This window comes from Mus caroli, unplaced genomic scaffold (assembly GCF_978045245.1).
Source record: "Mus caroli unplaced genomic scaffold, Mus_caroli_1 scaffold_7, whole genome shotgun sequence".
NCBI classification, from domain to species: domain Eukaryota; kingdom Metazoa; phylum Chordata; class Mammalia; order Rodentia; family Muridae; genus Mus; species Mus caroli.
In genome coordinates, this window is record NW_028227262.1 from 21,411,872 (window position 1) to 21,426,912 (window position 15,041).

A 15,041-nucleotide genomic window follows, 5' to 3' on the forward strand; every position below is an offset into this window, starting at 1 on the left:
GAAGAATATGGAGTAGAAGTGAAGAAGAATGAAGCAACCAATGAGAGTAGAAATGGAGGAAGGGGAGGAAAGGGTGATAGCCAAAAAGGAAAAATAGGAGCCAAGGTCCACAGCCTGGCCTGTGAGTTGCCTAGGGTAGAGTATCTGTGTGCACGTGGCCCTGTATGCAGTTCAGCCTCATCTAACCACCTGAAAGGGACTGAAGCCTATTGTAAAAGGTCTGGAAGGCAGTTAGGATGTGGCCAGCTGTCTATCTGGAGATGCTGTGTTCTTTGATGCTCACCTCAGGAGCCACATGTGTGTAGGGTGACAGGGAGCCAAGAAGGAGAAGAGAGCAGGAACACTGCCCATTGAGAAATGAAACCTGAAAGCCAAAGGCCCGACAACCAAGGAAGGGTGGGTCCTCCTGGGACACAGAGCACAGCTGATGACATCTGTCCCTTAGGTCTCATGTAGCTGTCCACTTCTTTCCAGCCCTAAAGCTGGGCGTTGGCAGAGGCCATCAGTAACCCCCTCAGTGACCTTCTGCAATAACCTCTACTGACCCTTCCCGAGCCCCAGCACCTTAACTCTCTTTGTCAGAGAGCCAGGTAAAGCAGCAGAATAGGTCCTGGGAAATACCCTTCTGCTCCCAGAATCCTCTGACAACACATCCTAAGCTTCCAACTTCTGGGATGCGTCTTGACCTCCAACCATCCCCCATGAAGCCCTGCTCTCAGCTGATGGAAAATTTATTTCTCAAAGACTTTAGTCCCTTCTTAGAGATGTTGGGATCTTGAAAAGACTTCCAGGAAAAAGAGAATAGATTCTGTCAGACAAACGAAGACTCACAGAGGGTTATGCGAGTCAGCCTTAGTTTACTATAAGAAAATACCTGAGACTGTCAGTTTCAAAAGATGGGACATTTTGCTTCCCTCACAGTTTCAAAGGTTCCATTTCATGGTCAGTTGGTTCCTTGGTTTGGGCTCACTTCCTGGTGGAGGAGGGAAAAAAGGAAGGTAGAGGAAGGGCGTATAATCCTAATATCACATTCAACGACAGGCATCCAATATCCTAACTTTCTCCCACCACATTCCACCTCTTAAAGACTCCACCAGTGTCAGTTGCATCAGCAGGCTGAGGACTGAGCCTTCAACACGGGGACCTTTAGGGGACACTTACCCACATCTGCTCAAGGATTCAGAGTTCGCTTGTGTGTGTGTGTTCTTTGGTGGAAGGGAAGCTTATGACCAGTCCAGAGAACTGTCCTGAACTTCTTTACCCAGGCAGGACTTAGTGATGGGGTATAGAGGGAGACTTGTGGTAACCCTCCATCCCTCCTCAGAGGGTTAGTCCGTTCTGCCCTATTTCATCCCCCTCTCTGCAGGATGCCGAGATCACTCAGCCACTCCTCAGTCCAGCATAGACACAGGGTCTCCACAGTTGGTCTCTAGGCAAAGTAGCCAATTTAGTAAAACAACACTGGCTACCTGAGTAGAGGGGACAGATTTTAGTTTTCTAGCTATCACGCTTTCATTGCGTGGCTGTGGCCAAGATCGTGTATGTCTCTCTGAACATCAACAGTTTTTCCATCTCTTCAGTTGGTCCTGGGTGTTTAGTCAGATTACCATCACCATGGCAAAATACCTGAGCCAATCAACTCAGAAGGTAGACGGGTTTATTTTGACTCCGTTTCAGAGGTCTCGCTCAGTGCGTGCTTGTTGGTCCTGTGGCCCGAGCCTGTAGTGAGGCATATGTTACTGTAGATCATTTGCTGAAACAAAGCTGCTTCCCTCACGGAGGCCAGAAAGCCAAGAGAGGAAGAAGAGGAGGAACCGAGATCATGTCACCTACCTTCCTCTTACTAGGTCCCATTGCTTCCCAGGAGTGTCATGTGCTGGGACTCTTCCCATGAGCCTCTGGGGACCCTGAAGGCTCAGAGCTTTGGCCACCAACTGTGCTTTTTAAACCCCAGTCTCTTTCTTTCTGTGTACTTTCTAGATTGAATGTTCCAGTATTTCTGACTACTCGGAGAAGATCATTAAGGCCAATCACCTGGACAATGGTAAGGTCCACCTCTGAGTGGTGGGTTAGGGGGTTGCACTCACCAGTTCAGGTAGCACAGATGGGCAGAGGAGGAGGAGAGAACACAGAACATGTGGTTTGGGGGAGGGACAGCTTGCACAATTTTTTCTTCTAGAGTGTGACATTGTCCTACTGTCTTACCCTAGCTTTTAGCCAGCCCTGTCTATAACTAAGTCCTCGTCACCACACCCTCTGCTGTGCCCAGCTGTAGTCTGGCAAGTCTGTAAGGTGGCAGTTGGTGCTCTCCCTCTTCCTCATTCTCTATGCCCCTCTATCCTCTTCTGTCACCTTCCCAGGGGTATTGTCCAGAATGTCTGGCACAAGCCTCAGTATTGATAGAGTATGCTGTCCATCAGGTTATGTTGGGGGAGAGAAGCCTTGCTCGGGCTGGACTCCAATCACAAGGAGAGATGTGTTCTGTTCTTGTCCCATGATCTGTGACCTTCCCAGCCTCCCCCCCCCCCTTAGAGGCCCATCCTCAGTATGTTAAGACCTGCAGGGGTCCCTGACTAGACCACCTCCTCAGAATCTTTCTCCATCAGCAGGACTGACTATGGTTGCCATGCCCCATGGGCTCCAGGGCATTCGGCATTATGGGAACACACCTGGTGCTGGGTGGAGGTGGAGTCAGGAGAGTGGCAGGTAGATTAGAAGCCACAGTGTGAGGAGTAGGTTGGAACAGAGGCAGGGCTGGTAGAGTTCCAAAGGCTGGGGAGTAAGGAGCCTGAAGGAATGGGTGTTCCTGAGGGAAGTAGGTTGAGTGCATTGGCAGGCCTGGGAGCAGGGTAGAACAGAAAGCTGGGACACTGCACAATGAAGAGTTGGCTAGCCTAGCCTTCTTATCCTATAAGTGCCCTGGATACACATCCTATTGTACCCCAGAACTCTTCTGGTTCCCCATAAGGTGCCAGATGTCCCCATGGCTCTGACCTGAGAGACTAGGCTCCATGTGGCCCTCATACTACACACTACTTCGAAATAGGTCACAGACCTACTTTGGTGTGGACCCAGCCTGCCACCTGTGCTGTTTGCTGCTTGACCCAGTTGCTGCCGACTCTATGAAAGACAGGAGCATAATTCAGTCCACAAACTTCTCTGTGTGTCACCATGAGCCTGGCTCTGGGGACAGAGCAAGGAATAAGACAAGTGGGTCTCTGACTCACTTAGTCTCCTTCTGGTGGGGAGCAGAATTACAGATGCTAAAGGAAGCAGTGGCCAGTCAGAGAAAGTCACATGGTAACAAATGCTCTTCTGATCATTCGGGTGGCAGGGATGCTGGGGACCTGCCACTCAGGTTAGGTTGTATGCCCTCTGACCAGCACATTTATGTTCAAGTTTGAAGAACATGAAGGAAACAGACTGACCAACTGTCTGTTTTCTGTGGCTATAATGGAATACTGGAGACTGGGAAATTTATAAAGGAAAGATGTTTAATTTGGCTCACCATTTAGAATGCTTGGAAGTCCCATACTGGCTGACTGTATCTGGTAAGGGACTTGTATTTCTCCAACTCACAGTGGAAATGTGGGAGGGAAAAGAGGCCAAAAACTTGTTCTTGACATGACTGCCCCTTCTCTCCAGAGTAATACTGTCAAGGACACTAACTAAGGATCCTGCACATGAACTCCTAAGGCCATGCTCAACCCAAAATACCAAGTTCAGAGGGAGAGAACTTTGGGCAGGATTGAACTGGGCATGCTCAGGGCACAAAAGGCCCATTAGCCACAGCACAGAGAAGGAAGAGATGAGACAGGGAAGACAGAGTGAGCACAGCCTACTCTCAGACACAGTTGGATTTCTTTCTTCAGGTCAGGAGATCATTTGGAGGGTTTTTAAGCAAGGGTGGAGTCTTGCCGATGGCAGACACATCGGGACACAAACGTGCTTCAGGGAGGGGGGGGGGAGAGACAGAGACAGACAGAGACAGAGAGAGAGAGAGACAGAGAGAGAGAGAGATGCTGCACTAGAGGAAGCCATAGAGGTGGAGAGAAATTAGTTGTGTCTTAGTCTTAGCCTCAGAAGCAAAGACCCACTCCTGCTGGGTTGGAGAGAGACTGTGGGGAGCAACAGGCTGAAGGTGGCTGTCTGCAGGCAGAGGCCTCACAGGAGCAGCAGGAGTGAAAGAGTAACCAAGAGCTCGCTTTGGGTATTTGAGTGGATATGTTGAGGAAGACTTGAACTTATGTGTTTAGGGCTGCAGGAGGAGTCACCAGAGACTTCTATTCATGGTCATCACCCTGGTGGTGTTTACTCAAACCATTAGGAGTAAAGAAACAAGACAAAGATAGGGCTGATTAGCCACTCATTACTTGGACATTCTGCAGGAAGGAAGGGCCAGCAAAGGACCCAAGGAGATGCTTTCTGGGAGGTTGGTGAATATTCAAGAGCAGCCCAGGGAACGCTAAGAGGTGAGGTTGGATAATGCCAGAGAGAAGCAATGGGATTTGGCCACGTGGTAGGTATTGGCAGTTACCAATGAGTACTCAGTATGGCAGGGGCCAGAATCCAGTTGGAGTAAGACTAGGGGAGGCTGTGATGTGATACCTTTTTCAGTAATGAGGAATGGAGAAAAAAAATGAAGAGGTAGCTACAGAGGGTATAGGGGTCAAGGAGGAAAAGGAGCTGGGAAAAATGTGTGTGATTCAGGAAATACAGGAAGAGGTATGTGGTAGGACACTGACCTTGAAGGACTAGCTGCAGAGCCTAGGGGCAGGAGTGACCTTTATCACAGAGTAGGGACAGTTTAGACAGTAATGGGATCATCTAGATGGAGGTGGTTGGTGGCCCAAGGCCTCTAGTTTGTTATTGCCATTTATTCAGCAATGTGGATGCAAGACAGAGAAGATAGGGAGGAGGGAAGGGAGAAGAGAGAGGCTGGGAGCTCTTCCTAGGGCTTGCTGGGGTAGTGGGGGCTGCTGGGAAATGTGCTATTCTCCTAGCGAGCTGTGGGCTCCCCGCTGCGCAGAGGGCCCAGCTCTCATTGTTCTGTGACTTTTCTCTTTCCACACTCACTGGCTCATCTGTGTGGCACTGAGGCTGAAGGCAGCCTGGCTTTGATGAGAAGACACAGCAGCCAGCGTGAGGAAGGCTCCTGGAAACAATGACAATAAATTGGTGACGCAGTGTGGTTTTGTCAGCTTTTGTTTCCGGAATGAAATACCGGAGGCCAACTATCTATGACACAAGTTTGTAGTTCCATTTCTGAAGTTAAAAATAACAAGAAAGCAGAGGGGAAGGATGCTTGGGGGACAGACTTCCTTCTTTTTAGGGTGCCAAGAGATGTAGTCCATGCTTCCAGTGACCTAAGGATATTGCACTTGACTCCACCCCTTAAAGGGCCCACCACCTTACATTAATGCTATCCTGGAGACCAAACCTTTGATACATAGGCTTGTGGGGAAGCATCAACCATTTTCAAGCTGTAGCAGAATCTAGGTGGGTGAAGAAGGAAGCAGAGTGAAAGGGAGGGGAGGGCGTTGGTGACAGGTACAAGGTTGGGGCACTGTATGGGCAGTAGCTCTTATGGCTATGAGCAATGCCCTCAAACTGAACAGGGTAAATATTGCTTAAATATCCCAACCTCTGACTTCTGACCCCTGACCTTTGGCTAAATGTCTATCATCTCTTAGCTCCCTCAGCAGGGTTGGGGACATGTCTCTTCTAAAAAGCACTTAACTCAGATAGAGGGAGGACAGGTATCTTTTCTATATATGGAAAAAAATTGAAACCAGGCCACACTTTTTGTGTCTGAGTGACACAGCCTGCCTGCCATTCCCAGGTTCTCCTCAGTCCCTTCTCCATTCTTCTAAATAGGCAAGTGATTCTTCCCAGTTAACAAATGTCAACAGTGGGGCAAGGACAGGTGGAGACAAAGGGGTGGGAGTCAGAGCACTGGCCTGAGCACTTCTTCCTGCAGCCACTGTTCTGGAAGTGGGAACAGGGGTAAGTGTAGATAGATACAGAGTCAGGGTTTGTTGTTGTTGTTGTTTTGATTTTTTGGTTTTTCGAGACAGGGTTTCTCTGTGTAGCCTTGGCTGTCCTGGAACTCACTTTGTAGACCAGGCTGGCCTCGAACTCAGAAATCCGCCTGCCTCTGCCTCCCAAGTGCTGGGATTAAAGGCGTGTGTCACCATGCCCGGCTAAAGAATAAGATTTACTGTGAGGGATCTTGGTCATTCCTCAGCCCCAGGAGCCTTCCACTGTGCTCAGACTATTCCTCACCCCTCACCCCTCACCCCTCACCCCTCACCACTCACCCCTCACCCCTCACCCCTCACCCCTCATCACTCACCCCTCATCACTCACCCCTCATCACTCACCCCTCACCCCTCACCCCTCATCACTCACCCCTCACCCCTCATCACTCACCCCTCACCCCTCACCCCTCATCACTCACCCCTCACCCCTCACCCCTCACTCCTCACCCCTCACCCCTCTGTAGGCTTCTTTGTATGTATGTGACTTCCAACCTCTGGGGTCTATTTTCCCCCCGTACTTTTAAATTATTTCTTTTGCTGCTGGCTGAAATAATTTCTCTTCTTGCTATTGTCACAATATATTTGGAGCAAGTTAGTTCTGGGGGAGGTGCTTTGAAATTCTGTAAACATTTCATTCTCCATGTGTTCTATCTCTCTCTCTCTCTCTCTCTCTCTCTCTGTCATCTCTCTGTGTCTATCTATCTGTCATTTATCTATCTATCATCTATCTATCTATATGCTCTGTTTATGTCTATCTACCTATCATATCTCAGTGTCTAGCTATCAATCTATCATCTATTTATCTATCAATCATCTATCTATATACTCTATGTCTATCTATCATATCTATTTATCATATCTACCATGTATCTATTTTTTTGTATTACCCATCTCTACCATGTGTCTTTCATTAACTTTCTAGTATTTTTATATAATATAAACACATTATTTACACAGTCTATGGCTACTATTTGTCATCTATTAATCATCTATCATCCATTTCTATCATCGATCTGTCTGTTCACCATCTATCATCTTGTTATCATTTCTCTTTATAATTATTCACATTTTTACTTATTATCAACACTTTTACTGCACACCCATACTGTACTCGGTAGGTTTTATCTGGCTATCCGTACTTTGACCTCCATCCATCCCTGACTGGGTCTCTGAGAGCATCTCAGATCTGGCCCCAGTACTTTCCCCTTTTCTCCTAGATTCTGATTTCCCAATCCCAGTTGTTACAGGCTCATCTTGTGTTTCATGTGCCTCTGTTTTCAGTCAGCCATTTCCCCAAGGTCCTTGACTAGACAATAGTAACCAAAAACTAAGAAGGGGTATGCCTCTTAGCTTTAGAATGTCAGGATGTCTCACTGCAGAGATCCAGGGCCTGAGTATGTATGTGAAATATGTGTGTGTGTATATGTGTATATATGTGCATACATGTATGCATGCATGTGTTTGATATATGTGTGTGTGGTGTATGTGTAACATATGTGTATGTGTAGTATAGATGTATGTGTTTGTGTGTTACATGTGTGTATGTGTATATGTGTGTGTTGTGTGAGTATGTGTATATGTGTGCACACATGTCTGTGATGAATGTGTGTATGCACATATATACAATGTTCATTCCTATCTCTATCATCGTGTACTGTTGAGGCCGAGCCCATATGACTCCTCCCCTGCTAATGCAGCCCCAGGAGTCTACTCTCCATTTCCTCCTTTTTTATATTCAGACTTCCTTCCTCTGACATTGAAAAGCCATGGTCCTGTTATTGATATATTGGCTTACTGGATCACTCCTTTCCCATGTAACTAATCTCTCAGACACCGCCCCCGCCCCCCTACCTCCTGACTCACTTGGCCATTCTGTGCTGGACCCTCATCCTCCACCTTAAAGGGGGCCTCTCCCATTCCGGAGCACCACTGCCCCACCCACAGTGGTCCTCTGAGAATGTCATCTTCTTCCACCTTGGTGTTGGATGGCCAGGCTGAGCCACTGTCTCCTGACTCAGGCTTTTCCATCCCCCACTGCACCCCATAGCATCTATGCCTCCCCCTTTCCCCAGCAGCATGGGGGACATCTAGTTTGCTTGGCCCCAGCTCACTCGTTTCAATTCATTTCATGCTGGGGATTGTTACAGCTTATACTTAGCTCTGTTTGGTCTCATGCATAACTGAAGCAAACGCCCCGTGAAGGCTAGACTGCTGTCACTAAACCCACCCCCTGGGCTACGCCTATGTCTCAGGTCTGCCCACCCAAATACACTGTCCCAACAAGGGAGCCCCAGGCCCAGTGGCCTTCATTTCTTCCTCTCTACAAATTAGAACAGGTAGGTGGGGCTGGTGATACTGCAGCAGGCCACATCCCCTGAACCAGCTTACTCAGCCTTGGCATGTGTCCTCGACAGAGGACAGCTCGACTGAACGAGTGCTTCCATGGAGATGAGTTAGACGTGCCGCCACCGCCAGTTGTATGAGTGTCGGCAGTGTGGGCGGCAGGCCATAAATAACAACACGCACACAAAATACCTGCTCCCTCTCCACTTCCGTGGGGGCTCCTGGGGTGGGTTTGCTCACATGAAGACACACACCTACTGAAAGCCACCTGCACAGATGGGCCACCTTCACGCGACTCAATCCACACGTGGCTCATGCCTGTTTCAGCCACTTTTCTCTGACTTAAACACCAGCAACTATTATCTCCTCCACGGCAGAAGCCAGGGATGGGGGAGGGGGGCTGAAGAAACGCTGCTGAAAGTCCCCTCATTGTGCAGCTTGACCACAGGGCAGGGATTAAAGTTGGTGTGATTCTGTAAACAGAACACAAAGGTATAATCTGTTTCCTTCACCTTGGGTTTATGCCTAAGGATACATGTCCCAGATGGAAGAGATCTTAGGGTAGCAGACCCAACACAGTGCAGGGGACACAAGGGTCTCTGTAATCCAACCCTGAAGGACCTTGCTGCGTCACTGCACAATGAAGAGCAGACAGCTCTGTACAGGAGGTACACCCGAGGCATGGCTTGAGGCATAGATTAGGTACTCCAAAAAGGTTAGCTGTGTGTTATTCAGACCGATGGATGCTGCTGTAATTGTTGAGTTGCTTCTGTGACAGGCACTTGCACCATCTTAGGATCACTCCATTGACAAAACCTCACAGCTAGGCACCTGGGTTGCTGCGGTCATCAGAAAGCATCTCTTCACTGAAGTGGATTCTATATCCCTACTGCTCTCCTGATGTTCTGTGTCTCGTCTCTTGGACCACACTACCAAAGAGTTAGATGCCCCTTCTCCCACATCCCCAGGTTACCATCCTAGTTCTCTCTCCTGGTCTGTACTTCACTGGGCCTTGGCTGAGCCCCTTTCTTCTGGGACGGACACACACACACACACACACACACACACACACACATACACACACACACACTGTCCATGGTAGTTCTCACGAGTCCCTCGGCAAATTCCATATTGCATTGCTACTACTGGGAGGTAGATGACTGTGTGTGGGCGTGGTCTCCCCACAGGGCTGTCTCCTAACCTTTACCTACCTGGTAGACTCTCAAGTGGAAGCCTAGCTGAGACGTACTTTTTATTCATTTAAACATCCATGTTGTTCGGTTAAGTCTTCCCTACCAACTACCAAGATTCTCTCATTTACTCCTTGCCTGGGGTCTTGGCTCCCAGCAGCAGGTGAGCTGCATGTTCAGTAGCAACCCACGGTGAATGTGGAAGTCTTTGCAGGATCCCTACAGTTGTGTGCACCACGGTGATCAGCTCTGGAATAGCAGGCTGGTTGTGAGCCTGCAGGAAAAGCTAGCATGGACTTCTTGAGGATGCCTTTGAGCTGATGCTTGCCTGTCTCCATCTTGGGACACTGCATAGGGCCACTCCTGGCTCACACCCATCTGGGCCAACGCGGCTAGCCACCTAAGATGAGTTACTGTGTGTGTGCCTCAGTTTCTCCTTCTGTGAAATGGGCACCATGGTGATTCAGACCTCATAGTGTCACTGTGGGGACCAGGTGGTTACTGCGGTAAAGCTGACGCAGTCGGTAGCAGCTCTTTATGTGAGCCTTCAGGGCCATCGTCCACAGGCCCGAGGAAAGGATGCAGTCACTTCAGTGACTTGAAACTGGCCCTTGTATGTTTCCACAACCTGTACTGTGAAATTCTAAGGACCGCGTTCTCGTTCCTTGGAGATCCAGTCAAATATCTCTAGCACACTACTGTATGGAACAGAACAGCAGCAGCCAATTCCTGTTAGCCATTGTTATTATTATCATTTCATTTATTAACTTGACAAATAATGCTGTCAGAAGAAGAAATGAGATTAATCATGTAAAACTGTTTTGAATGAACCTGTACCCGAAGCTCCAGGCAATTGCCTCTCCTTTTCCTAACTGTGGAGAAACGATCCATTAGTAATTTTATTGATTCCGCCTTTCAAGTATTATTGTCCCATATGCCGGGCCCCATGCTAGGTATGACAGGAGTTGACCATGTGACTAGGAAAACAAAAGTCAGTGCTGTCACGAAGCTTCTAGCCTCGTAAAAGATGCATGGTCACAAAGGCAGTGAACAAAGACTACTGCGTCATTAGAAGTCGTGAATGTGCTTCGAAAGAAGAGGCGAGGCAGCTGGGGGCTGCTGTGCAGTTGCACGGACAGTCATGGAGACGTGGGGGAGCAGCTCACATGCCTGCTGTAGAGAGCCAGTCTTGCACACGCTTCTCTTAACCCTGCCCCGAGTGGCATCCTGTTCCCAGTCAGCTTCAGCAGGAAGGTTTATGACCTAGGCATTGGCAGATAGATAGGTTGTCAACCCCCACCCCCTGTACCCCAACTGCCCCCTCCCCTCACTCTCCCTCGGATCTCATTGTTAAGCATTGACAAGCACTAGCTGTAAAAGAATACTTTTTGGAAGAGAGGACTCTGAGGCAGGGACTTGACAGATTTAGAGCAGAGGCCAGCTAGGCTGTGGGGACAGGACAAGCATTTTACATAAGGGGGACTAATGTACAGTTGCCTTTCAATGTCCATGAAGGATTAGTTCTGGAACCCCCTGAGGATACCGAGAACCAAGCATGAGCAAGTCCCTTTAATAAAACAGCATAGCGGGTGTACTGTGTAGACTTTGAATGTTACTTGTGCCTATCCTCCACATACGTTAAATCCTCTCCGAATGCCTTAGAACATCTAACACCATGGAAACACTATGTAAATAGTTGTTATACGACCGCTGCCTAGGGAATAAAGACAACAACATCTGTGCTCTGCACAGACACCACTTGACTTTCAAATCTTGATTCCCGGGCGTCCCAATCTGTGAGAAAAAGAAAAGAAAAGAAAAAAAAAAAAACCTTCAGTGGTGGAGGGTCATCTGTGTAAATCTCCTGAAGTAAGGGGCATTTTTTCCTCTATCCTTTATTGGCTTCTGGTCTGGTTAATAGGGTGAGAATGAGATTGTGTGTGTGTGTGTGTGTGTGTGTGTGTACGTGTGTGATATTCTGGACACCTGAGCCTAGTGGAAGCCATTCTGCCTGATACCATTTCTTTCTTAATAATCGTGTGGGCCAGGCCTACCCTCAGCCAGTACACTGAGTGTGAAGCAGACTAAAGCACCCTTATGCTTCTCGGTGTTCAGGGATGGCTTGGGGTAGGAAGGAGTCCTTGGATGTCTTTGATGGGAAGAGCATGAATACACTTCTAGTAGGATACATAGCAGGTGCTGTCTTCAGTTTAAGAAAAGGCCTCTGGCTAAAGCCAACAGGTCTTTGGAGCCTAAGTTAAGTAGACTGGTCCTCCAAGTCCTGCAGCCATCCAGAGTTGGCTAGGATGGGAAGCATGCCTGCGGGAGGCGTGGAATCTCAAGCTCCCTGCTCTCCACTGAGTAGGGATTTGGACCAGGAAAGGGTATCTTGCTGAATGCATGGCACGAGGACCTACCTGTGCCATTTTAATGGGGTCTGTTGGATACAGTGCCACTGGATATGCAAATAAAGATTGTGATGGTTTCTTTTCCATCACCAGTGTCCTGTCTATGTGCAGGCTCTGATTCTATGAGGGAGATTTGTTGGGTACCTGTGTCCTGCAGAACACAGGACGCAGGGGAAAAGTGTGAGTTAATGTCAAGGAAGACTGGTCGTTCTGGCTAAGCCTAGCTGTCTGCCATTGTTGTGTCCGCCCTTCTTTTGTTTCCATGAGCAGCCATGAGAAGGACAGTACGGTGCTTCTCTTCTCTCCTCTCCATCTCTCATGTACCTGCTCCATGTGCACAACCATCGCAGGTGGTAGAAGGTCAGAAATGATTGTACCCATTCGTGAGGTAGGGGCAGGAGCCCCACTGAGGCTGTGTGAGTTGTTCAGGTGACTCAGCGAGCCAGGTTTGGGGTTTATAACTTGACTCTCCTATATCCCAGTTCTTTTGGTAGGCAGATGAAAGCAGGCCACAGTGTCTCTGGGAGGATGGCTAAGTTAACAACACGTGGGAAATCGCTCTTCAAGTTGCTTTCCAAATACTGATAAAGTTTTTACTCTTATAATTAGGACTTGTTTGTAGATCTTTGATTTTGTTTGCTTGTTTGTTTTTGTTTATTCATCTGTTCACCCATGTGAGAAGTTTAAGAATGATTTGTGAAGAGTCACGTGGTCTGCTAGATGTTAGAAACAGGAGGTAAAATGGGCAACTAGGTGAGGAGGCCATGGGCTGATGTCTAAAGAGCTTAATGGTGACTGTAGGTGTCACTAATACCAGGAGACAGGCAAAGTGCATGGAGAGAATGAAGAGGGATTTTGTGGTGGTTACAGTGACAGATGTGTGGGACTTCATGACTCACAATGGGTTTTCTGTCCTGGCGAACATGACCTTATTGTTCACTTTTCTACGGGACAGAATTAGCTCTTGGATTAGCATGTTGGCTCAATGCCTATAATCTAGTACTTACGAGGCTCATGCTGGAAGTTCCCTAGAACCTAGGACTAGGTTTGAGGCTAGCAAAGGATACATAGTGGATTTCAGACCAGCCTGGGCTACAGTATGAGATGCTATCTTAAAAAAAAAAAGTAAGTAAATTTAAAAAAAATTAAATAGATAATTAATTAAAACAGAATTAAATGGCAGACCATGAACTTCAGACTCTATGGAGGCATCTGATTTTGATGGATACATTGAAATCCCAAACTGGCTTAGACTGGTCTAGTTTACTTTGTAATAACCACTCAAATAAAAAGAGAGAGAATGAAAGAGAGAGAGAGAGAGAGCCCATTAAAAGCAACGACAACTAAATTCTGGCTTTCTAATTTTCTTACTGAAGCCACAGGGTTAAGGCTCCCCAGTCAGAGCTGAGGGGGCTCCCCACGGTACACTCAGCTATGATTAATCACTGCAGAATTTATGAGCCAGGGTCCTGTCACCGCTAGTTGAGCAAACTTTCCATCACACTTATGGCCTGGGAACACAGCTCCAGATAGCGACCTCAAAGCCACCTTGAACTTATGCTGCCCTGGTGATGCAGGACCAGACTGGGCAAGGGATCTGCAGCTGTTCAGAGCCTTGGGGGTGGGGTGACTGCTTCTACCCCTCAAAGAGCCTCTCTGTGGAAAAAGGAAACAGAGCTTTGTATGCCTGTCTACACCATTCCATGAGCTAGCCTCATGCTTCATGAGTGTCAGTAGTCCCCCCAGCCACTAATATGAGCCCTGTCCCAGGAGGCCACATCTTGTGACATATGACACTGAACATGGATGTGAGGTGTTACAGGTGTTGGCTATGGACATCTAGAGAGTATCTCTGGTGAACTGTATTTGGATCTGGCTACGTTTCTCATGGCTGTGACAAAATCCCCAACCTTAAGGAGGAGGGAGTTTGTGGCTCACAGTTTGAGGGTAACTTCCATCCTGGCTGGGAAGGAAGGCCTGGTGGTGGAGTAATATATCAGATTATGTTGCATCTGCAGTCAGGAAGCAGTGGGAGATGAATGCTCCTGTTCATTCTCCCTTTGAACTATCAGGGAACCCAGTCCTAGGATACAATTGCCAGCATTCCAGGGTCTTCCCTCTTCAGTTAAATCTTTCTGGAAGCATCCTCACAGACACACCAGGAGGTTCCATGCTGATTCTAAATCCAGTCAAGTTGATTATGGAGCTATAGGAAGCAGAAGCTGAGTGCTTTTAGTCTAGTCTGATAGACACACGTGTGTGGAATATTTCTTGGATACCTTCCCTGCTCCCTGGGCTAGCCTTCTTACTCATTAGCAACTATATTCTGATCAATATGGTTATAATAGGTAAGTATGCAGATAGGTAGACAGCTTAGGTAAGTAGGTAGGTAGGTGGGTAGATAGATAATACATATAGTATATACATGCATATAGACATAAATAAGTGATGGTTACTACTGTCTACTTGACTTAGGAGACAATCTCTGGGCATGTCCATGAGGGAGTTTCTATATTAAAGTAATCAACGTGGGAAGACCCATATTAGCCATAGGATAACCATCATCCCATGGGATAGAATTCGGGACTGAATAAAGAGAGGAAGTGAGCTAAGGACCAGTTCATCTCTCCGATTCCTGCCTGCAGATGCAGCGGAATGGGCTGCCTCGTGTTCCTGCCGCCATGGTTTCCCTGCCAGTATTCTGTGTCCTCAAACGATGGGCTTTCTTTCTTAAGTAGTTTCCTTCTTTAAGTATCTCTGAGGTCATCTTTGGTAGAGCCTGGCATTAAGCAGCCGAGTGGGGCTATAGCATCCCAGAGGCAGAAGTCGGTTTTATCCTTGGCCTATGGAGGCCATGCCATGTTACAGGGAAACAAAGGACCCACAGCTTCACACCTACATAGAAACATGAGGAAAGGGCCATTAACAGACATGCAAAGAAAAACAAACAAACAAAAACAAAAAGGAAAGTCTATTAAACAGTGTAAAACTGTGGATGGCAAAATAAACCAGGCTCTGCAAGCTGATAGGCAGGCAAAAGTCCGTAAGTGTGCTTGGTG

At 47.7% G+C, this 15,041-nt stretch overlaps 1 protein-coding gene across 1 annotated transcript in view; it reads left to right on the top strand.

Annotated features, from left to right (window-relative positions):
* The window catches only part of Prmt8 (protein arginine methyltransferase 8), an 81,963-nt gene that overhangs the window by 42,644 nt on the left and 24,278 nt on the right, over nucleotides 1–15,041 (top strand). Inside the window, exon 4 of the mRNA XM_021165307.3 lies at nucleotides 1,981–2,044. Coding sequence (XP_021020966.1) covers nucleotides 1,981–2,044 — 64 coding nt within the window. The remainder of the gene's footprint in view (nucleotides 1–1,980; nucleotides 2,045–15,041) is intronic.